This window comes from Myxocyprinus asiaticus, chromosome 9 (assembly GCF_019703515.2).
Source record: "Myxocyprinus asiaticus isolate MX2 ecotype Aquarium Trade chromosome 9, UBuf_Myxa_2, whole genome shotgun sequence".
Classification (NCBI taxonomy): Eukaryota; Metazoa; Chordata; class Actinopteri; order Cypriniformes; family Catostomidae; genus Myxocyprinus; species Myxocyprinus asiaticus.
Genome location: NC_059352.1, coordinates 15,753,792 through 15,777,821, shown reverse-complemented (window position 1 = coordinate 15,777,821; position 24,030 = coordinate 15,753,792). Strand labels below are relative to the sequence as shown.

The window sequence follows — 24,030 nt, the reverse complement described above, 5'->3', positions numbered from 1 at the left end:
TTAAAATAATGTAGTCACTATTGCTTTTTATTTTTGTTTACAAAGAGGATTTTTGACAAATATAAAGTTACTGTTGAAAGAGTAAAAGTATACAGAGAACTATAAAACAAAAACAAAATATTTTGCTCTCAGCTGCAGCATCAGTATTTTCCAAAGTTCTTTCTTAGGACTCGCAAGTCAGTGCCTGTCATTAAGTCCTCAGAGACTTGTTTTAAGCATGGCATTTGTGCATTTCTTACACATGCCTGTGTTTAAAGTGGAAATCGACCATTTGCTTAAGAAGCTGTTCCTCCTGATTTCATGTTTGTCAACACTGTATTTTTACAGTGCCAGATCATGTTGTCAGTGTTATATGGGCCGGGCAAAGGAATGCTCAGATTTTCATATGTTTTACTCTCCCATTATCTCTTGTCGCAATTGCTGGTTGAGGCGTCGTAGATCGGTGTGAAGGCTGGGCTTCTGAGCAAGGTCTTCTTGTAGACAGCGAGCTATCTCTAACCGACAGATATCTTCTTTACGCACCAACCTCCTCACAACTTGCAGACAGCGATCTCGCAGAGTAAAGACTGGCACACACACGCAAATACAAAGTTACACATGTGATCAAACACTATGAAAGGTCTTAAAAAATTATACACACAGCACTTATTTACACAAAGTATTCAGTTATTTTTAAAGCTGAAGTATGTAATTTCTGCGACACTAGCACCCTGAACAGAATTGAAAAAATAAACAATATTTTCAAAACAGCTTTCTGAATACACCCCACATCTGCAGTTGTTCAAACAGTCAGATAGTCCCGCCTCCAACTCATGTAATTGGTTGAGTAATGTTGTTAGGGTGGGTCTAAGTGGGTCATTTATAACAAACAGTTATGTTTATAGCACCACAGAGACACAGTGTTTACAGTTTTTGAGAAAATGCATCTATGAATGGCATACTTATAGTTATCTCTGCATTTTAAGATGGCATAAAATAAAGTACTTTAACACTGAAAAAGTTACATACTTCAGCCTTAAGTTAAGGATGACTTAAAAAGGCTGACTGGTGCATCTTTACTAAACTTCCACTACAAACAGCTTTTCTAGATCTCCTTAAAATGGATCTTCAAGGGATTATCACTTCCTGATAACTGAAACAACAGAATTCAATGTGCCAAATCCTGTCCCTAATTTACAGATTTGTTATACTGAATCTCTGTACATGATTACTTCCACTTTAACTTCTTTGGAATGCTTTTAGTGGTAATTTTCACAGCCTTCAGATTTACAATCTAAATAATGAACTCATAATTGTGGGACCTTTATGATGTTGGTAAACATAAATGAAAGACAATTTTGTCCTCATTTTGGCAACAGCTTCTGCAACACTTGTTATCAATACTTTATTACAAGATAAACCATATAATTAAGTGCAACACTGTGGTTCCGGAAGTAAAAGTCCCATTCATTTATCCCAAAAAGACGAATTGATTTTCAATGATAACTTATAAACATTTAAAGACAGACCTACCATGAGCTATGAGGTTGTTCATTGATGTTATATGCTTCCATTGAAGCCATCCGTCTGCGTTATTTCAACTTTATTGTTTAAAAATCATGTTTGATAGCGGAATTCATGGTAAACAACTACATTACCCATGGTACAGCAGAGAAAGATCCACCAATCAGAGAACCGCGGTCAACGAAAGTGCCTGGAAGAGACCGCATGCTCCCATGACGCAATGTGAATTGAGTCAGTCTCCCTTCACCCATAAACTACTTACATATATTTGTACATATCAGAATATTTTGTAATAAACGTAAAATATATTGTTTCTATACTTATAATCAACAATCAAAAAACAATAGTTTTATATATTCCCATCGTTTTTAATTTCAATGACATCATTCGCAGTGCTTCGTGGGATTGTAGTCCGTGCCCTCATGAAAGACGGTAAGTACGCAGTCTTGTACCTTTGTCTTTATGTCCAATTTTCAAATACTTTTTTGCCTCAAAACAAAGTTTATGATGTGATTCACCTCGGAGCTGGTTGGTTTGGTTCATGGCTTACAAATCTTTTATGAAGGATTTTATAAAAAGTCTATGGAAGATATGAATGGGAAAAATACTTCCGAAACCCAGATGGCTGAAAAAGCTGGCGGGCACAGTTGCGCTCTGTTGGTTATGAGTCTGAATAGCAAGTCAGTGAAATATGAGAACAGGTAGAATACCAGGCAATGTGATGTTGGCAATGTGGTCTTGTCTATTTTCAAGGGAGGGTAGATAGTACATCACTTTCTTATTCACTAACATTGGATCGTCGGTCTCTGCATCCCGAAATATCCATGGGTGTGCTGACAGAAGCAGAAAAATAGCATGAGATGGATTCAATCAAAAGGATAATTTGACTACAAGCATCACAATACATTCTATGACTTCATCAAAAGTTTAAAGATGCTGTAAGTGACTTCTGCTCTTCTAACAATGGACCTTATCCACAGTAGTGCCATCTTTATTTTTGTAAAAAAAAAAAAAAAAAAAGAAAATCCTCTCACAGCCTTGTTATTAATCGCAAAAATAAAATATGTTGCTATAGTAAATAAGGTCTATAAAGCAAAAATTATGTCTGTTTTCAAAAATGTTTCCAAAACACTCCTACCGTTTGACATTGTTCAACAAACAGATAGACCCGCCCCAAACTCAGACCATTGGCAAAGAGCTGCCTCCGTGTTTTGTGATTGGCTAACACGCGCGGGCCGCGGTCAAGTTATTTTTATTCTCGCTTTTTTTTGTTTTGTTTTGTTTACAAAAACAGATTCATTTTTTTTCTGTTTGCTCCGGCTGTCACTGAGATAAGTATGCATTTTCATGATAGCTACAGTATTTCAATGATATCTGCCAGGCATTAGGGACATAAAAAATAAAAATAAAAAAAAATAAAAAAACGCTTACAGCAGCTTTAATTGTGCTAATTTGACGAACCAAAATAAGTTGTCATTCTTCGTCCGGTGAAAGGCTGCATATCTCCGTAGGGCTGTGGCTCCCCGCGAAAGTTGATCCAGATGGGCTTCACGACGCGCGGACTGCGGTTACAGAACACCACGCTCGCCGGTCTCCGGGTATCATGCGATCGGATTATCGGCAGCGGCGATTCCACCTCCAGAGATTCCTGAGGCATTTTCAGCAGTCGGGAGCCCAAGGACCAACCCGAAAATACAAATAAAAGCTTCTCTAAAGACTCTTAATTCTAGATTAAAACCTCAGCAAACACACAACCACACAATAAAGGTTGGATTTTAAACATTAAATCTATATACTATAGCCAAGAGCATCAGGGCTCTGATTTAAAGCGAGGAGAACATCACGAGCGAAGAAAAAAAATCGCACAAAAAACCGTACGTGACAGTCAACACTCTTCTGTACAGCTTGATGTTTTTTGTGATTACGTAACCATGTGAGAGCCAGTGAACAATACAAAACATGTTCGGAACACCTCCCTCTAGCGGATTGTTATGTAGGGAAATAAAAACAATGTGGTTTATAAAAAAATTCTCTTAAATAGTGATGCAAAGTTTTTGGCGTTTCCGAAAAGAAAGCTTAAATAAACAAGCTGTCACATTTCAGAAGCGATTTATTGGTGAGAATTTATCAGCACTCAACAGAATCGATATCTTGGACAGTAGCATTACAGATATACAGATCCATGTGTAAGGATGTTTGTGTTTTCTTATTACAGCTATGTAATTAACTACTGGAGAATGTACACGTGTGTATGCAGAATGTATTTACTGCATAAATGATGCATTTTGAACCTCATTTAATGAATATGTGAAAAGAGGTTTATGTATATTTTTTAAGGACATTTCTCAGTCCAGACTGCAGCTTGTCCACCCCACCCGGGATACACACATCTTAACAAGTTCGTGGCTCTGAACATACATATACATCATATCATCCAATTAAATGGAAAATAGAAAATAAAAAAAAAATGACAAAGCAAAACAGATATTGAGAAAAATAAAATACATTTATAGAATTACTCTGATATTGAGCCTCAATAACATAATGGGCAACTCCATGATATCTCCTTAATTATTCAACGGCTGTCAATTCTGGCCAGTAGTTACTGGAAGAAGTCTATCTGCAGTACAAGCACATGACCCATAGCACCTGGGGAATGATTTAATTCAAGCAGTTTAGATTTTGTAAACTGTTTTGCAGGAGCCAAGACAAGCAAGAGCATTTGATTGTTTGAAGCATTCAACACGTTCAGATTGTTGAGTCTGTGGAAGAGCGGTATGCTCGAAATGTCACTACTTATCTATTAAAAATCCTGTTCATGGGAGCTGTGCAGGTGTGCGTTTCCTTTTTTTGTATTTCAGATTGTTGATCATGTCACTAAAAGTGTGCATGAAAGATCACTTCTCAAATTATATTTGTGGACACATTATTTTATGCCATTGCATGTCCTACTGTCTAGTCCGCTAGATGCTTAAAGAGCATCAATGACTGTTCTAGGCAGCAACAATGAGTGGAAAGGTGCTGAGACTGTAAATGAGTACTTTAAAACAGACCATAATTTCATAAAGAGCTCACCTCGTATGATATTGCACATATCGGGCTGTAATTTACACAGCACTGACTGTGTGAAGGCAACAACTAGTGAACTGTCGTTCTTTCTATTCCAGTGCCTTGTCTCCTTTTCCTTACTCTCCCTATTTATGCATGCATCTACACATAATCTCACAAACACATTTGCTCTCTCTCTCTGGGTGAGGTTTTGGAGTCAAATGTTTTTAGGGGTGATAGAAGAAACCCCCAGGGGAGCATATATGCTTGTGTTTGTGGGCAGTAGGGTTAAAAGGTCACAGACAATCCACAGATTATGTCACAGGCACAGTAAGCGTGACCCCTCGACACCCTCCTCGCCTTGTGGGATTGTTGGTAGCAGGGCAGAACGAGTCAACCCCCAGAAACGAGGCGGACTCAGATCCTTCTTTACTGCTGAGAACTTCCAGCCCATATGAGAACCACAGGTTCTGCACTGAGCAATTGTCCATGCATACCTAAGTACAAAACACATACTCAAAATAAATGCTGTTACACATGATGACGAACTAAAAAAAATTATATTCTGTATTTGAATCAATTTTTAAACCTGAGAAGATAAATAAAGCACTGGTTAGAAGGGCACCAGACCAATATTACAATTAGAGCGCTAAATACAAATTTTTCAGCGTACACAAACATTGATTCTCACCCTGGAAACCAACTATGCAGTGTGGAAGGTCGTCCGATCAGGTTGAGATTGTTGGCCTTGTAGACCGTAAGTGTCTCATGAACATATCCATGGGGATTCACATATGCTGCCATTGGCCCATACAGAGACAGACTAAATAGAGAGTAGTGTTGTATAAGTAAATGAAAAGTCTATCATTTCAATGCAATCTTAAATGATGTAGTCACAGAATGTGACTATGAAATTCAGATATTACCTGAAGATTTCATTCTTGCTGGTTATCTCTGTATCCTGACACTGTTTGCAGCACAGGGAGGTGCACTACGAGGAGACATGAATCCATCATAATATGGGAAAAACACATCATATTCATTTCACAACAGACAACTGTTTAAAATCGTTTAGTTTAGAAAAACAATACAACTTTGAGAAAATCCTAGAGAAAAAAAGACATATGAACATGTAAACACAAAGGCAGATACACATACACACCCTGTCCATAATGTCCAACTCACAGCGAAGTCTCTGAATGGCACTGCTGATCTTCAGTAGCTGCAATCTTAAAGCATCATCTATTGGCAGGCATGCAGCCACCCTGTATGAGAAATCTGCAAAAAGAGAGACACTTTCCAACAACCTAAATGTGTGTGTGTGAGGGCTCCAGACATGAAAGAGTGTGTGTGTGTGTGTGTGTGTGTGTGTGATTGCATACCTGTGGGATTTGTGGGAAGGGACTCATCTTTCAGGTTTTCATCCCATTCGTGGAGTTGTTTCTTTACTCTGCTCATTAGAGTTTTCTTGGGAGAGATACATACACAACCATCAGCACTAAACTGTTGTCACTGGGAAGGTAACCTGCGTTATGTAAAATAAAATAGCTTTTTGCTAGGCCATTATTATGACTGCAGACTGTACATCATTTGAAAGATATTTGTAAATTGTCAATTTTCTTAAAGGTGAAGTATGTAACTTTTTTGATGTCAAAATACATTCTACTATCCCAGTTTATTCTTCATTGACAACTATAAGTAAGCCAATCGTGGGTTTACCTCCCCCAAAAGTATTAACACCGAGCCTCCCAGGCACTATCAAAACATTGATGTCTATATTCTGACAGGCCCACTCAGCTCCACCCATCCCTTTCTACCTCAGCCTACAGCGTGAGTTTGAAATTGAACATGATCACATCGCGATTTTATTGCAATTTCGATTAACTGCACAGCCCTACCGCACACCCGCCTGCCGTTCAATCCGCCGATGTTATCGGACGACCTGATTCCTCTGCCACGTTTTTTCTCAGGTGTGTATATATTATAATGGTCTTGTTTATTACGACGTTAAACGTTTATCACCTTTTATTTAGTATGGACTATTTGTTGATAGGGAATCAGAGAGTGCGAAAGGGCATGATGAGTCTAAAGGGTAATTCCGTTTGGTGCAACTAGTAGCGCAGAAATTACATACTTCACCTTTCAAGTGTAAAAATTTTTAAGTGAGGGGAAAATGCACCTTTAAGGCTTTCTATGCAATATTGCCATTTGTAAAGAGATCAAACTTACAGAGTCATAAAGGGCATACACCCAGGGAGGCCATGAGGTCATACTAGCACAATGGAGCTGCTTCTATAAAAGAAAGAAAAACAGAAAAAGATTATGTAGATTATTTATCAAATAAAGATTATGGCTGCAACCAAATTCACAAATTGTCATATGTGCTGCATTTTATGAAAAATTTACTTTTCAGACATTAAAAAAAAAGTATGTTCTTTAGGTGTGCAGCTGAATAGTATACATATACTTAATCCGGGAACGTGGGTATTGTCCCGTAACCCGAATCTACAACCCGTATCAATTTAACTACAAGGAACACTTTTCTTATTACATTTAGCAGATACAGTTGAAAAGAGCCACCAACTCATGGTCTCTGCCATTTTTTTTTAATTCAGTGTTGTGAATGTGATGTCTCTGCAGCTCCCGTGGCATTATGGCCAGTGAATGCGCACTTCAGAATCTCGCTGGATAAGGCAGTTCTTCCGGGTATTTCTGTTTTATGAAAACTGAGGATTTGGACACCGTATTCCATTGACATACTACTTTTGGCATACTATGTAGTAGGGAAGTATGCATATTCAGACACAGCGTTTTTTACTAGCAGACGAGAGAGCAATCAGAGCATGACAAAACTATTCTACGATACAAGAACTTGGGATCTGTAAATCCAAAATGTATTAAAGCACTGGTTTTGCTTCAGGACCCAAATCTGTACCAAATCAAACATTGAAATGTATTAATGGTACCATAAACTGGATTGCCAGGACATAGGAATAGGAAACTTGGCAGTTTTGTTAATGTATGACCAGCAGATGAGCAATTTACCAGCCAACACATGAAACAAACACTGGGCCAAATACTGTTGAGTTTTATTGGACACACAGCCTTTGATGTCAATTAAGAAAAAGAAATTCTTCCATTTTAAACTTGAAAACCTATTTATTTTGCAATCCTATATAGCCATGCACAATCATATGGTTAGTAGAATTTGATTATTTGGCTTTTTCTCGAAAAGTCGCGTGACGCCATGTGAAGATCGGACGTGTGAATGGCGAGCTCTGTGCACTTTGCTAGTTTTAACACTTTTAATGATATAAACCGGTGTGATTCAATACACTCTGTTTCATAACTGTTCTAGGAGGACAATGTGTCAAAGAATTCAAAATCCTCGGGCTCTGGAGACATTAAAAGACACTTATCTGCTCAAGCTGATATCCTTGAGAGGCTGAGAGCCAGGGAGCCGATTTAATCTGAGAAGATGCTGGGCATGTCGGCAATGCTGACATGCCCAGCATGCCCAATGCCGACGAGGATCTCGCTGTGATACGTTGATCGATCACTGCCATGGAAGCGAGGTTCTCTGAGATGGTTACAAGAGTGGGGGATGTCGAGAAACTGATCGACTATCTGAAGTCATTGGAGATGGAATTACCTGCTAATCCGCTAGCGACTAAGGTGGATTTGGAGCGTGTCTGGGAGAAGTTGGAGGACTTGGAGAACCATAGCCAGCGGAACGTCCGTATTGTTGGAATTCCTGAGGCCGAAGAGGGTCCGGATATGGTGAAATTCCTGGATGGGCTCCTTCCGAATCTGCTCGATATAACAGGTCATAAGCTGGAAATCGAGTGAGCTCACAGGGTTCTAGCACAGAGATCCACAGAGGGAGACATGCTCCGATCAATTCTGGCCAAATTTCTGAGATCATCCGATAAACATCTTGTGTTATGCAAGATGAAGAGTAAAGGAAGGCCTTCTTGGAAAAACCACAGCATTTGCTGGTTGCCAGACTTTGTGAACTCGACAAGAGAGAAACTTGATCGATTCAAGGAATGCAAGAAACTTTTACATCAACGGAAGGTCGCTTTTGCACTGATATTCACGGCCAAATTGAGAATAGATGCTAAGGAGGGCCGTTGGTCGCTTCCACCTGAAAGAGCCCCTCCCTGGTTTTGTATTGAACAGGAAGATCTTGCCCCTATTTTGCCATTGCAAAGCCTTTCTATTAAACTAACCGGAGAAGTTAAGTTACACCCCGTTATCTCGCATTTGCCCTCTGTATGGACAAAAGTGTCCACAGCATTTGCTTGTTGCCAGACTTTGCGAACTCGACAAGAGAGAAACATGATCGATTCAAGGAATGCAAGAAACTTTTACATCAACGGAAGGTGGCTTTTGCACTGATATTCCCGGCCAAATTGAGAATAGATGCTAAGGAGGGCCGTAAAACATTCACGTGCACACAACAAGCGATGTCCTTCATAAAGTCAATGGAGTAAGTCATTTTGTGGTACTCACGCTGCAGCCGAATGGACCGGCTCACTGATCATTCACTTGACTGTTTGAGGAAACTGAGCGTTTTTTATGTGCTGGCTCTGCCTAGAGGCTGGAGTTTATTTTGCAGAGTGGCACACAAGAATGAAAAGCTTCCGCCAACCATGACACAAGCCCAGATCAGTCTGATTCTTAAAAAGGACAAAGATCCAAGCGAGTGTAAGAGTTACCGTCCAATTTCCCTGATCCAGCTATACGTTAAAATATTGTCAAATATTTTGGCTAACTGACTAAGTAAAGGTATGACATCTCTTATATATAGATCAGGTGGTGTTTATTCAGGGCTAAAGCTCTTCTGATAACACTAAGCGTCTCATCAATTTCATGTGGTCAGTGGCGAATTATCAGACTCCGGTCACTACCATCTCACTCGACGCCGAAATGTTATTAAAATGAATTGTATTCCAAAATTCAATTACCTGCTACAATCTCTCCCTATAGATGTCCCTCTCTCTTATTTCAAGCATTTTGATAGCATAGCAAAGTACTTCATTTGGAATGGTAAACGTCCCAGATTACATTTCAATAAGCTGCACAGGCCGATTGACAAAGGTGGGCTAGGCCTACCCAAGATTTTGTTTTATTATTATGCATTCGTCTCAGACATTTGCCTCATTGGTCGCTTCCACCTGAGAGAGCCCCTCCCTGGTTTTGTATTGAACAGGAAGTTCTTGCCCCTATTTTGCCATTGCAAAGCCTTTCTATTAAACTAACCGGAGAAGTTAAGTTACACCCCGTTATCTCGCATTTGCACTCGGTATGGACAAAAGTGTCCAGAGTGTTTAATTCTGACATTTATTTAAATGTTGCCTTGAGCATATGGCTGAACCCAAAATTATGTATTAATAAGTCCCCTTTCTGCTGGTCAGAGTGGATTGTGAGGAAGGTTAATATGCTCGGTGACCTGTATGAGAGTGGAATGTTGAGATCCTTCGAAAATATGGTTCAACATTTTGGGATTCCCAGGTCTCAGTTCTTTAGATATTTACAGCTGCGCCACCTGCTCTGTACCATTTTTGGGAGTAGCACACCCCCCCCTCCAAAACGGCAGATATTCTGGGAGTGGTGATTACTGCTTTTGGAAAAGGTCATGAGGCATCAGTGTATTACTCCCTGTTAATTCAGTGTCTGGGGGACGGAGCTTTGGCTTCTCTCAAGAGATTATGGGAGAAAGATTTAAACTTGGTATTGGAGGAGGGAGTGTGGGCTAGGATTCTAAAAAACATCAATTCTACATCTAGAGATGCAAGGGTGCACCTTATGCAATTCAAGATTTTACATTGATTCTATTGGACCCCCCCTAGATTGTATAGGCTTGGTCTTAAAGACACACCCACCTGCTGGCGATGCCAATCAGAAGATGGAGACACAACCCATGTATTTTGGTGGTGTGTTAAGATCCAATAATTTTGTTTGATGGTTCAGAGTTTTATGTGTGACACATTGGGCACTCAAATTTCATTTTCCCCCACACTCTGTATTTTAGGCGATGGGGCGGTCATTAATATAGGGGATAAGTACATAAAGAATTGGGTCCTGGCCAGTGTTATGATCGGCAGATGGGATATTCTAAGGGGATGGAAGTCAGCTGGAGTGCCCTCATTTCAAGAGTGGTGCATGGAGATGGGCAGGGTAGCGGCATTTGAGGAGATGTCTTAAAGAAGGCTGGGCAATCTGGGCTTATTTGATATAAAAAAATGGGGCAGATATTTGGCCTTTTTGGAAGGCTCTCGAGGAGGGATCCGTAGTTGTGTGTGTGTGTGCAATTTATTGTTTTTTGAAAGTATACTTTTTTTGTGTGTGTGTGTGTGTGTGTGTGTGTGTGTGTGTGTGTGTGTGTGTTTTTTTTTTAATGTTTCTAAATATTTATGACCACTGGGGTGCATGTTTGTGTCGGGTGGGAAGGGGATGTTCAGGAGGAAGGGTTTAATTTTATATCATTTGATTCCACATTTTTTGTTATGTTTATTTAATTTGTTGAATGGAATCAATAAAAATTGTTCATAATAAAAACATGGCCTTTTCTCTGTTGTCTGAGACCCTTATCATAACAAACCTGAACAGAAGTATATTAGTGTGTGTGTGCACTGGTGAGTGATATGTATTTAAGTCAGTTACCTGTCTATAGGTCTGGCTGCACCGGACCTGTGGTGTTGTTGTTTGTGAGTGTCTGGTCTGTGGCATGTGTGTGTGTAAGCGTGGCTGGGATTGCAGTCCACTTAAAGGGTCTGGCAGAATCCTCTCAGGTAAAATTTGCACTTTTGCCTGGCGAATCCTATAAAAGACACAAGCATTTACAATGTAATACAATCATATTTGCTTTTCATGTATGTTTGCATTTACTTTGTGTTTATGTATTTTTCAGTGATGTGCATCTTTGTATATATGTATATATATATATATATATATATATATATATATATTGCAAATGACTCCTACCCATCTGCTTGTGTGCGTATATCGTGTACTCTGAAGCGTTGCCGACCAATGGCTTTTATCTTCACTGTCTCTATGCCGTACTCCTGTTCCTCACGAAATGCATAGATCTCTGCAGTCGTCCCAAACTCTGCCTTTATCTCTCCTCCACTGTCATCAGGACTGAAGCCATAACAAACAGTAAATAATGAGAGAATACTCTCACAAATCTATCAAAGGTTATAGTTATCAGTTAGGTTATAGGTTATTGTACACGTTATTCTGTGTCCCGTTTCTGTGAGTACCTGTGTGCAAGCACTGCAAATGTGCGATCTTGGCTTATGAGCGTGCGGAACATGCTGACCTCCTGTGGTCGGAAAAGTTGCAAGGGCAGTGTTTGACCTGGGATCAGTATAAGAGCAACGTGGGGAAGAACAGGCAGATTCTGCACACTTTCTTCGTCGTGCAGAGTGCGGCCGTGAAACTCCTCCATGTCTGAGCCCAGATACTTCACAGGCATAAATGGATGCACACACAAAAAAGAGCTCTTGGGTATATAATAGATTGAGATTTATATGAAAGCAGGACTGAATCAAACTTCTTAATTCACTTTGGCTATAAACTATTTGCATAACAAATGAATGCACGTTAATGAATTATGACAAAGAGCTATATCCAAAATATAATTATGACTTGTTGGCCTCAGGTTATGTGACAGATGACACTCACAGCATGTGACGTTGGCAGACTCGTGTCAAAGTTTATAATAGTTGGCTTTTCTGCATCCTCACCATCTCGATCCTCCATCTCCATGTCATCCTCCTCCTCCTCCTCTTCATTTTCTGTAGAAAGGCAGTAAGAGATATTAGAGCTAGAGAATAGAAACAGTTTCATTTTCACCACTTTCAACCTACTTTCTCTTTTTATCTAATTCAATACAAGTTTATCTGAAGAGGAAATGTTCAAAGACAATAATGTGACTTATCAACAGGAAAATTTCCTATCTAGCAACATAGAGTAATGCAGTGAAAATAACCAGTCTGCTGACAATACAGTAAAATTCACTAAAGCAAATGAATGCGTGCACACTCTGCTCAAAACTGTTGTTCCAGCAATTTAGGCTAGAATTACCATACTTTTCCTAATAAGTGCAGGGATTGTGTGGTTTAAATAACAGGTGGACGCAGACTCTCTTGAGTTTTTATGGCAAGCCTACCAGCTGTCATTCACTGCGCATTTGGTAATGTATGCAAAAAAACTCCCTTTACGTCTCGAGGAGGACATTAAGAAGGTATGCTTTTGATACTGCTCTAGCACCTTGTTCAATTGAGACTATTCGGAATACGCACCTGGCAGGAGCTGTAGTTGGTTCCCCATTTCGTCGTTAATATTGTTGTCGCCTCCGCCCCTCTCAGCAGCCATAGCCGTTTGTTTACAATCCACTCTCAACGAGCGTTGCACAGTCGTGAAGGCATATTTGCGGGAAAATATAGAGCGCCCTACAGTGGACGGATGCCAGAATTTTATGTCTGAATTTTTAGTTTAGAAGCACAAATGCAGCGTTTCCCTAAGCCCTAGTCGAAAAACTAGCTTAAGCTGGTAGCTGTGTTTTGGAACATGGTATCTGGTTTAAACTGGTCATAAGATGGTCGACCAGCTACCATCTTCCAAAACCCTGCTTGACCAGCTTGTGACCAGCTTAAACACAACAACCAGCTTAAGCTGGTTTTTCCACCAGGGTTTGCAAACTATTTGAAATCATCTGATTACATTTCTACTTGTGTTAATCGTGACAAAGTGATATCAGTTTTGGGATGGTGCTAGGTGTATCAGTTGGCTTAACTACACAAAGCTGCTTTGGTTAGTCTGATGGAACAAATGAAGTTGTAGATATCGCAGAAAGCTTGGTAGGTTTGCGTTCGTTGCATAGTGGCCCTAATAAATATTTGGACGCTGATTCACACTTTAAATGTGTGAATGTCTTTGCATTAGATAACAAAATGTCAAACTAAGTGCCATAAAGATAGCCCAAGCACACGTTTAAAGCAAAACATTTCACAGAAACATTTTTATATGATTAAACAAATGAAATACTGTTTAAAATGGAGATTAAAAAGTATTTAGACACTTTCTGGTTGTCGAACTTAGTGGAATGTCAATAGTTAATGTGATTAACTACACCTGTGTTTACTCTGCTAGGACACCTGGGTGAACTTGAAGGGAAGCTGATTTATTAAAATCCACTAAAAATCACAAGTCCATTTGGTTAAAGATAATCGCAGAAAAGTTTAGAAATATTATTTCTGAGAAAAGGTCTAGTATCATTTGTGTGCACATGCCACTTGGTTTGATATTTTGTTACTCAGTGCAGGGCCTCTACGTGGGCCTTTGCGTATTTACCTTTCTTGGTGTATTGGGGCGGCCCACCCTTATCATTTTGTTCTGAGCCCCATGGATTTAAGTGATGTGTCTGATGTAATGCAATAAAATGCATGTGTTTAAAGTGCAGCTTAAAGGGATAATGAAAGTTCTCTCATCATTTACCCACACTTATGCCATCCCAGATGTGTATGACTTTATTTCTTCTGCTGAACACAAACAAAGATTTTTAGAAGAATAGCTCAGCTCTGTAGATCCGTACAATGCAAGTGAATGGTGGCCAAAACTTTGAATGTCCAAAAAGTACATAAAGACCACATAAAAGTAATCCCTATGACCCCATTGGTTAAATCCATGTCTTCAGACACGATATGATAGGTGTGGGTAAGAAACAGATCAATATTTTGGTCCTTTTTTACTATAAATATCCACTTTCACAGTCTTCATTTGTTTTTATTTGAGCATAAAGCCACCTACTGGGCAGGGAGGAGAATTTATAGTAAAAATTAAATATTGATCTGTTGATATTTTACTATCAATTCTCCTCCCTGCCCAGTACGTGGCGATATGCACAAAGAATGCAAATCGCTAAAAACTAAAGAAGAAGAATGTGAAAGTGAATGTAGAGATTTATAGTAAATATTTACTATATTTAACCACTGGAGTCATACGGATTACTTTTATGCTGCCTTTAAAGGCTTTTTGGATCTTTAAAGTTTTGGACACCATTCACTAGCATTGTATGGACCTAAAGAGCTAAGATATTTTTCTAAAAAATCGTAATTTGTATTCAGCAGAAGAAAGAAAGTCATACACATCTGGGATGGAATGAGGGTACGTAAATGATGAGAGAATACATTTTAGGGCCACTGTTTGAACAGGGTATCTGTATGCATACTGTAGGCTTCCTCATTATTCTTGTTTACTGATTAGGTGGATGATGGCACCAGGTGCTTCTGATCTGCGTGTATGTGCCTGTAGTTGTGTGAGTGACTATTACTCAGTGCTTGGAGTTTGTTGCTCTGCCTCTGTGAGAGAGATCAAGAAAGTGTTTCACAAACTGGCTCTTAAACACCATCCTGATTAGAACCAATGCCCTAATGCACAGCGGACCTTCACAAACATTGCTCAGGGTGTGTATAACACGCATTTGCATTTATTCATTTGGTGAACACCTTTATCTAAAACAACTTAAGTGCACTTAAGATACAGGAATACACATATGCACAGTAGAGCAAAGATAAACTTTGGCTGTGTCCGAAAGCTGAAAAATCAGATTTTTTACTTTTTGCACTTCCAAATCCAATGTTTGTTTAACTTCCTGTCCACTAAGAAGCCTTCGTCTTGTAGAGATATGAAGGAAGCATAGATGTATCCTTCACTGCCTATGATATCCCACAATGGCTTTGTGGTTGATGGAATCGATAAAAATGGTGACGAAAGGGGTTTTTAAAAACTGTAAATGTTAAGTTTAAATTTTTTAGGTTTTTGTTTTAACACTTATGACTCAATTTCTACAGAGAAATAAGCATTGTAGTCACATATTTGCATGGGTGTTGCTAAAGCTCCATTGAATTTAGATATGACGTTATGGTGCCTTAAAAGCCCATCTGAAACCAGTTTTCTTCGTAGATACCTTCATATGAAAACACTGCCTTGAAGTCATTGACTGACTGGGCAGCAAAGCAGCTGCATTAAGTTTTGGCACAGCCTTTATGAAATCAAAAGCATGTACAAGGATTAATACCAAAATAATTTTATTTACTGCCTCACTGATGTGAAGTATTTTATGATTAATTCTGTTTCCCTCTCTACCCTTAGTCTATGAGGTGCTGTCTGACTGAGAAAAGAGGAGAATATATGAAGTGATGATGATGATGATGAAAAGTCTTTCTTAGTGATCTTTTCAACATTTTGTGAGTTTCAGGGTTTGTGTAACGTCATGAGTGTTTTCAGTTAATGTTTTTTATTATTAAAATTTCTCCAGGACAATTGCCCTACTCCTGCATTAAGCAATTAAATAAAACTTGAAATAAATAACTTTAAATATAACGTAGGTCTTATTGTGTCACTGTCTGTTATTGAAAAATGTGTTAACTTATTAAGATGAGGAAGAGGATATATATATTGCCTACCTTATACTGATGTGTGTACAAGGAGAGGTTGATCACTGTCAGTTGATGGTGTCAAAGGGCATCTATTTATATAAGAACGTGTGTTTAATTTTTCTGTGTATGTAACTTGGGCAGATTGCCAAGTCATAACCTCAGACAAACATTTTGTCGCATTAAATGTTTGAAAGCTCTTGTATTAAGTGAAATACAATATCAATATAGTGACATCAACCCCTATATCCTGGAATCAGCATGCATTGCTATGCCTAATTTGCAACAGCACTTACATTCACATGTTTGCAATTAAGACTGAACACACACGTGCTAATGTATGATCAGACAGACTAATATTAGGATAACATAGATTCCATAATAATCACTTAACCTACTTTGTCATGCACAGCATTTCCTGCTTGAATTGGAAAGGGTGGAGTGTGCAGGGTGTTTTTTCCCTTCTTTGTTCAAACAATGAACAGTGATTTTGTGTCTATGTTTGCCTCTGTCAGTAATTTGTCTTTGAATATATTTGTCTGTGTGTATATGTGCATCAATATGTAGAACATGTACTTTTATGATGAATGGAAATGCTATATTAATATGATTTCAGTAGGAGTAACATGTCAAATTAGTCACCTAACGCATGGAGCAGATTCACTAAATGCTTGCTTAGAACCACCTCCCCAATTTTTTCATTGTCCAGGTAATAAGCTATTTTCCCAAATAATATCACTAAACAAAAAGTCAATATCACTATATAATAAAGTCCAAAGTCTTGTCTGCTTATGGAACCTATTGAAGTTCTGCAAGGCAAGTTTATTTATATAGCACATTTCATACACAATGGCAATTCAAAGTGCTTTAAATATAAATGATAAAGACAATACAAGATACAATTAATTTTAAAACCAATGAAGAACAAGAAATAAGAATAAAAAGTAATAAAGTAAAAATAATTAAAATGAATAAAAAAGAAAAAGAATACAGAATACAGAAATAAAATGATGCAGTGCGATCTGTAAGTGCAGCACAGTGTTTAGTTAGAAAATGCACAGCTAAACAGATGTGTTTTCACTCTGGATTTGGATGTGGCTACTGTTGGAGCACATCTGACCTCTTCTGGAAGCTGTTTCCAGCTGCGGGTGGCATAATAGCTAAACGCTGTCTCACCTTGTTTTGAGCTAACCCTCTGAATGTCTAACTGACTTGATCCTAATGATCTGAGAGGTCTGTTAGGTTTATATTCAGCAAGCATAGCTGAAATGTATTTAGGTCCTAGGCTACTGAGTGATTTATAAACAAGTAATAGTACTTTAAAATCAATTCTAAATGTAACTGGAAACCAGTGTAAAGACCTGAGGACTGGAGTAATATACTCTGATTTTTTTTGTTTGGGTGTGAATCCTGGCAGCGGCATTCTGAATGAGCTGCAGGTGTCTAATGGTCTTTTTGTGAAGGCCGGTGAGGAGTCCATTGCAGTAGTCCACCCTACTGGTGATGAAGTTTTTCTAAGTCTTGACTGGATACAAAACGTCTAATTCTTGCTATATTTTGTAGATGATAGTAGGCTGATTTAGTTCTTGATTTGATGTGACTACTGAAACTAAGGTCTGACTTCAAAATGACACCAAAATTCCTTATTTTATTTTTTGTCTTTAGACCCGTGGAGTCAAGGTATGTGTTCACCTTGGGAATTTCACCTTTGTTGCAAATACAATGACCTCTGTCTTGTCATTGTTTAACTGAAAGAGGTTCTGGCACATCCAACTGTTAATTTCATCAATGCACGGGCACAGAGAGTCTATGTAGTCATTTGGCAATAGGGCTAGATAGATCTGGGTGTAGTCTGCATAGCTGTGGTATGCAATTTGGTTCTTTTTCATAATTTGGCCTAGTGGGAGCATATACAGGTTGAACAGGAGTGGTGCAAGAATTGAGCCTTGTGGGACTCCACACGTCATTGATGTCCACTAAGTTTCATATTTGCCTGTGCTCACATAATAATCCCTCTCTTCTAGATATGACCTGAACCAGCTGAGGGCCGTCCCAGAGAGCCTTACCCAGTTTTCCAATCTGTCTAGGAGAATGTTGTGGTCAACTGTGTCAAAAGCAGCACTGAGATCTAAAAATACCAGCACTAATATTTTGCCTGAATCAGTATTTAGCTGAATTTCATTAAGGATCTTTACGAGTGCCGTCTCTGTGCTATGATGCGGTTGGAAACCAGACTGGAAATTGTCTGACCTCAGTGCAACATGAGGATGAGCTGATCACCATTCTAATATCATTGATCTTGAAAGATGCAAACCCGTTACATTTGCTGTCAAAGAGCATTTCACAGGGAACCTGTGTTGGGGGGTTTGTTAGTCTCTCTAAAGTAGCAAAAAGAGTGCGGGTGTTGTTTAAATTGCTGTTAATAATGTTTGAGAAGAAGGTCTGCCTAGCTGTGCTTAGTTCCAAAATTGAAAGCATGAAGGCTGTCAAGTTGTGTTTTCCACCACATTCGTTCTGCTTTCCTGCATTTTCTTTTCACATTTTGCACTGCTGTTTTGTTTCTCCAATGTGCTTTTTGCCTGCCAGTAATCGTCCTGACCTTTAGAGGAGCAGTGCCATTAATAGCATTTGTAACTTTTGAGTAAAAGTTATCGAGGAGAACAAAAGCACAGTCTCCGGATATACTCGGTGTCATTATATAGCCTCGATAAATTGCACACTAGTATTCTCATTTATGTTCCTCTTTTTGACAGAGACATTTCTAACTTCAGTGGCAAGAGAAATCAATATTTCAAAGAAAATACAGAAATGGTCAGATAGCGCGACGTCCTTAATAATAGTGGATGAAATGTTCAGACCCTTACTAATGAGTAGATCAAGAGTGTGTCTGCGATTGTGTGTGGGTCCATCTAGTACATGCTGAGTCAGATCAAAAGTGTTTAAAACTGTTATGAGCTCTTTGTCAATGTTGTGTTCAGGAGTATCTATATGAATGTTGAAATCTCCAGCAATTACTAAACAGCCAAATTCAGAAGAAGTTGTTGATAACAGTTCTGTAAAATCATCAACAAAGCCAGGAGAGTATTTTGGAGGCCAAAAAATTAGGCCCAACTTTTTGGCCCAAAAGTTGTTGGGGGGGGGGGGTTGGGGGGGTCGCTGTCCTTTTCCGCATATCGCTGCCCCCTTTGGCATATCGCAGCGCCATTCTGTGGCCTGTTCTGCATAACGCGGTGGCCCATTTCATCTTATCCCGGCCCACTCGGCCCCGTTTCGCAGCCGGCCCATCGGGAAAAATCCCGTTTCTCCCTATGGCCAGTCCGCCCCTGATCTGGGGGCTTGCAGTATTGGAGTGGGAGAGCTTTCTTCTAGCATGCACTAGTTCCTCCATTTTCTCCAAGAAGCTCAGAAGTGGGGATGTTGATGAGAGGGAGAAAGTGTGTGGTGAGAGAGGCTCTGGTGTTTCCGGAGGCTGATGTATGTTATCTTGGCGCCCTTGGCTTTTTTCCAGGAAATCGTCCTTGGGTCCTGTATCTTGGAGCAGTTCCAAGTTGTCACAGTCTGACTATAGTATTCTCTGTGTGTGGGGCTCTGCCTGGATTGTGTCCCTGAGCAGTGGATGTTGTGTCTGTGCTGTGTTATTGTAGGATTTGTCGATCGAATGTCCATCCATGTGCTGAAGTGTGATCCTGTGGTCATCCTGACATTGCGGTGGGGTTTGTGTGCCATCCAGGTTGAGTGGATTTGTGCACGTTGCAGATGGATGAAGGAGGGAGAAGTAGATATTGTCCTTTAGCACTTTTGCACCAAGTTTGTTTGGTTGGAGGTCATCTGATTTAAATAGTTCTCTTTGACTCCAGAAAAGATTAAAGTTGTCAATGTAGTTCAGTCCTCTCATGTTGCAGGTTTTGTGCAGTCAAGTGTTTAGACTTAGCAACCGAGAAAACATATTTGTTCCTCTGGCTGGGAACGTCCACTGATGAACGACTGAACTTTCAGTCTTTCAGAAACCATTGCTCGAGGAAGGCAGCAAGTGGTGGTAGCTCTGCTACTAATGTTTCTGATAATGGAGTCTCCCACTATCAGAGTGTTGGGCTCGGCTGTGGTCTCAGCTGAATGCCACTGCCTGCTCAAACTTGAGCACCTGCCAGCTGCAATGTTGGCTGCTGGCTGATATGATCTATGCCTGATCACGTTTGGGGTTTCTTCCTCCACATTCATTAATGGTTCAAATCTATTTTCATGACGAATTGGGGATGGAAGAATAGCAGTACTGGTTAGTCGAGTCATATATGGGGTGGAAGATGCCAGTGCTGCAATATGTGATGCTTGTGACTGTCTGATATGTCCAGAACTTTTTGGTCTAGCTCCCTGTTTATGCTATTGGTTTTTGCTCTCACTTTCATCTGTTACTTTTGCCACCTGTTCTGCTGGTTTTTCTAAGCTCAGTATAGCCTATAGCCCGAGGAAGATTAGATTCACAGGACTCACTGGCTGTAGGCTGAGGAGGTCCACGGTGACACTCTCCTGTGTGTTCCATCAAGGGTGGCAGTACTGCGAGTAGTTTTGTTTCAAGAACTGAACTCTTTTGTAGAAGTCTATGGCAGTTTGTACTGCAAGTGGAGTTTGATCTGAAAGGATAGATGTATCAGATAAATACTATCAGATACATTTATTTCCGATTTCAGTGAATAAAAGTACACTGCCTGGCCAAATAAAAACTGCATACTCTAATATTTCGTTGGACCAACTTTAGCTTTGATTATGGCTGAGATCTTGTATTGATAACGGGAGAGTCGAACCACTCTGTAAAGTCTTCTCCAGCACATCCCAAAGACTTTCAATGGGGTTAAAGTCAGGACTCTGTGGTGGCCAATTCATGTGTGAAAATGATTCCTATGCTCCCTGAACCACTCTTTCACAATTTGTGCCTGATGAATCTTGGCATTGTCGTGCTGGAATATGCCCGTGCCGTCTGGAAAGAAAAACCTGGTCATTCAGTACATTCAGGTAGTCAGCTGATTTCATTTTATTGCTGCATAATATTGCTGAGCCTAGACCTGATAATTAAAGCAACCCCAGAATCATAACACTTCCTCCAGAGGCTTGTACATTGGGCACTATGCATGACGGGTGCATCGCTTCACGCACTTCCCTTCTTACCCTGACGTGCCCATTGCTTTGGAATAGGGTAAATCTGGACTCATCAGACCACATGACCTTTTTCCATTGCTCCAATCTTTATCCTTCCTAGCAAATGTAAGTAGTTTTTTTCCGATTAGCCTCACTAACAAGTGGCTTTCTTGTGACCACACAGCTGTTTAGTTCCAATCCTGTAATTTCTCGTCGCATTGTGCATGTGAAAATGCTCTTACTTTCACTATTAAACGTAGCCGTGAGTTCTACAGTCAATTTGTTACGATGTGACTTCACCAAATGTTTTAGTGATCTCCGATCATGATCATTCAAGATTTTTTTTCGACCATATTTCTTCCACAAAGCTGACGGTTCACCACTATCCTTCCAGGTTTTAATAATGTGTTGGACAGTTCTTAACCCAATTCCAGTGATTTCAGCAGTCTCCTTAGTTTTTTTCTTTGCTTGATGCAGGCCAATAATTTGCCCCTTCTGAAACACAGTAACATCTTTTCCACGATCACAGGATACATCTTCCGGCATGGTTGTTTAAGAAATTAGATGCTACACGCTGCATCAGTTAGGGTTAAAGAATTGTTGCCAGCTGAAACATATTAATCAGTGCAATAATGATCCATCATAGGCTCTTAAGTATCTGCTTATTTGAATCCAACAGGGACTTTTTGTTTGGGCCAGGCAGTGTATTTGTCTTAGGTTTGACGTAGGTTTCCTTCTTTCATTGTACATACACAAATACATGGAGAATTGAATGCCCATACTAATCCTCTGGACTGCGACCCAGACTGAACTTTGACTATAGTAGAATGAGGAAGGAAGGATATTTTTGTAGAGCAGTTGGAGAAGGTCATGGACTTATGTAAGCCTATAGAAATTACTTCCTACAATTAATCAAAATGTAAAAATAACAGTCACAGATTTTACCTCCTTATATCTCCTTATCTTTTATACAGTACTGTGTAAACGAGCAAGATGAAAATAAAAATGAAAATGCAAGGAACTTATAGCAAAGTTTAGCTATTGTTTGTGGTTTAAAAAAAGAGGTTCTTTTGTTGTAATAGTTTAAACCATATATTGTGCAAATGTTTTGGTGATGAAACCATTTTATTTGAATCTTAAAGGTACACTCAGCGATTCCTGAGAAACAACGCTGATATTCAAACTCAACTGCCAAAACAAACACACCCCTCCCTTCAGTGCTCCTTTCGAAGCACCGCCCCCCAAATTCATACATGCAAGACGGTTTTACGACACACTCACAACTCTCTTGCTACTAAATCTAACATCACAACAACAGCATATATGGGTTCTGTGAAACATAGCAAAATTAATGTTACCCACTTATCGAGAAAAAAAAGAGCAACTTCTGCATCTGTCTTCAAGCCTTTTACCTATCGGAGGTCTCTCCACCGTTGAAAATCCTCGCTGATGCTGACGTGGCTCATAGTCCTCAACTTATCATAATCCTTCTTTTTTATTTTATATTCATCTGACCTTTTTCTCTTGGTCTGTTTCTCAGCCATTTGTCCTCCTTGGAGTTTAGAATGTTCGCATCAGCCAGATTTGCTGTCGCTCTTCTAATGAATTTCCCTCTCGCTCTCCCCCACCCCCCATCCTGTGCATGCGCAAGAACCACCCCCTGTTGCTGATTGGCTAGAGTAGTGTTGTGTGGATCGGTCTGATCCACTTTATTTTTGTCCCATTTACAGAGCCAGGGCTGTGTACAAATACTATATTTTTTTTCAGCCCACCCACAGAACGGACAGCTAGCAGACTGTGAGGAGATATTTGCAGAATTTGACAAAAAGTGTATTGGATTAGAATCACTGAGTGCACCTTTAAGTGATTCAGAGTGATTCAGATTTACCCTGTACCTTCAGTGTCAGCCTGGGAAAAAAGAGATATGAGCCGAAAAACCACAAACACTGACATATTAACTTTTTGGTTTTAGCTTGATCTTGTGACAGGTTTGATCTTGACAAAAGGCAGTTAGGGAGGGGATTCACTTTATTTGTGCTGATCCAAACTACGTACATTTTCTCTAATCCTGTTTTTTCTCTAATTTTCTGCTTTATCAAATCTGAATGTTAGACCAAGATTAATGCTCTTGTGTATGTGTGTTCGAGTTTTTCTGAGCATGCATTATGGATGCTTGTGTATGACTGTTAGCAATTTCCATTGTCTTTAGGGACAAGTTCATAGAAAATCCATAGAAAAGGACATCTTGGGCAAAATATTCGCTCATATAAAACAAAATCAGAATAATTACACACACTAATTTAATACAATGGGCAATATGCTCCTCCACATGTTGCCTACTCATGTTGGACGTCTGTTGATAAAGAAATGAGAGAGCTATACAGATCATTATTTAAGTCCTTATTCAAAAATGTGAAAGTGGATATTTATAGTAAAAGCGATTTAATTATTGATCTTTTTCTCACCCACAGTTATCATATCACTTCTGAATATATGGATTTGACCACAGGAGTCTCATGGGTTACTTTAAGATGCCTTTATGTGATTTTTGGAGCTTCAAAGGTCTGGTCACCATTCACTTACATTGTATGGACCAGCAGAGATGAGATTCTTTTAAAAATCTTCGTTTGTGCTCTGCAGAAGAAATAGTCATACACATCTGGGATGGCATGATGTTGAGTAAATGAGAGAATTTTTATTTTTGGGTGAGCTATCCCTTTAATTGAGTCTCTTATCTACTTCTGTCCACCTGAACAAACTTTGACAGATGTATCCAGTCGTCTTATGTAAAATTTTAAATCACTACTAAGCTTTTGCAATCATTTGAGAGCAAACCCCTGTTTTTACTTCTTGTCTTGACGCCCTTTCCTCAGGAAGCGCCAGAGAGGACCCAGCCAAG

The 24,030-nt window shown here is 39.5% G+C and overlaps 2 protein-coding genes across 3 annotated transcripts; both read right to left on the bottom strand.

Moving 5' to 3' along the window:
• On the bottom strand, nt 1-3,487 carry LOC127446319 (von Hippel-Lindau disease tumor suppressor-like). 2 transcript variants are annotated; one of them, XM_051707131.1, is made up of 3 exons: nt 2,965-3,487; nt 2,214-2,336; nt 1-566 (listed from the first exon to the last, which is right to left on the bottom strand). In XM_051707131.1, the coding sequence occupies exons 1-3, from the start codon at nt 3,158-3,160 to the stop codon at nt 391-393; spliced, it is 495 nt and encodes a 164-aa protein (XP_051563091.1). In that variant the 5' UTR covers nt 3,161-3,487; the 3' UTR covers nt 1-390. The 2 variants fall into 2 exon arrangements, with proteins under 2 accessions (XP_051563091.1, XP_051563092.1); XM_051707132.1 differs by lacking the exon at nt 2,965-3,487 and adding an exon at nt 2,642-2,926.
• Nucleotides 3,488-4,768: 1,281 nt separating this feature from the next.
• On the bottom strand, nt 4,769-12,966 carry LOC127446318 (protein cereblon-like). The gene is made up of 11 exons (XM_051707130.1): nt 12,867-12,966; nt 12,247-12,359; nt 11,823-12,025; nt 11,542-11,700; nt 11,221-11,377; nt 6,781-6,843; nt 5,934-6,018; nt 5,714-5,829; nt 5,478-5,542; nt 5,243-5,374; nt 4,769-5,048 (listed from the first exon to the last, which is right to left on the bottom strand). The coding sequence occupies exons 1-11, from the start codon at nt 12,937-12,939 to the stop codon at nt 4,871-4,873; spliced, it is 1,344 nt and encodes a 447-aa protein (XP_051563090.1). The 5' UTR covers nt 12,940-12,966; the 3' UTR covers nt 4,769-4,870.
• Between the last annotated feature and the right edge of the window lie 11,064 nt (nt 12,967-24,030).

Coding starts and splice junctions, on each gene's coding strand:
- LOC127446319 (XM_051707131.1), bottom strand. CDS start 3,160: ATGCCTCAGGAATCTCTGGAGGTGGAATCGCCGCTGCCGATAATCCGA. Junction 2,337..2,964: donor AAGAATGACAACTTATTTTG/GTTCGTCAAATT, acceptor TGCTTCTGTCAG/CACACCCATGGATATTTCGG. Junction 567..2,213: donor TGCCAACATCACATTGCCTG/GTATTCTACCTG, acceptor TGTGTGTGCCAG/TCTTTACTCTGCGAGATCGC.
- LOC127446318 (XM_051707130.1), bottom strand. CDS start 12,939: ATGGCTGCTGAGAGGGGCGGAGGCGACAACAATATTAACGACGAAATG. Junction 11,378..11,541: donor ATACGCACACAAGCAGATGG/GTAGGAGTCATT, acceptor TGTCTTTTATAG/GATTCGCCAGGCAAAAGTGC. Junction 5,049..5,242: donor CTGCATAGTTGGTTTCCAGG/GTGAGAATCAAT, acceptor TTTTGTACTTAG/GTATGCATGGACAATTGCTC.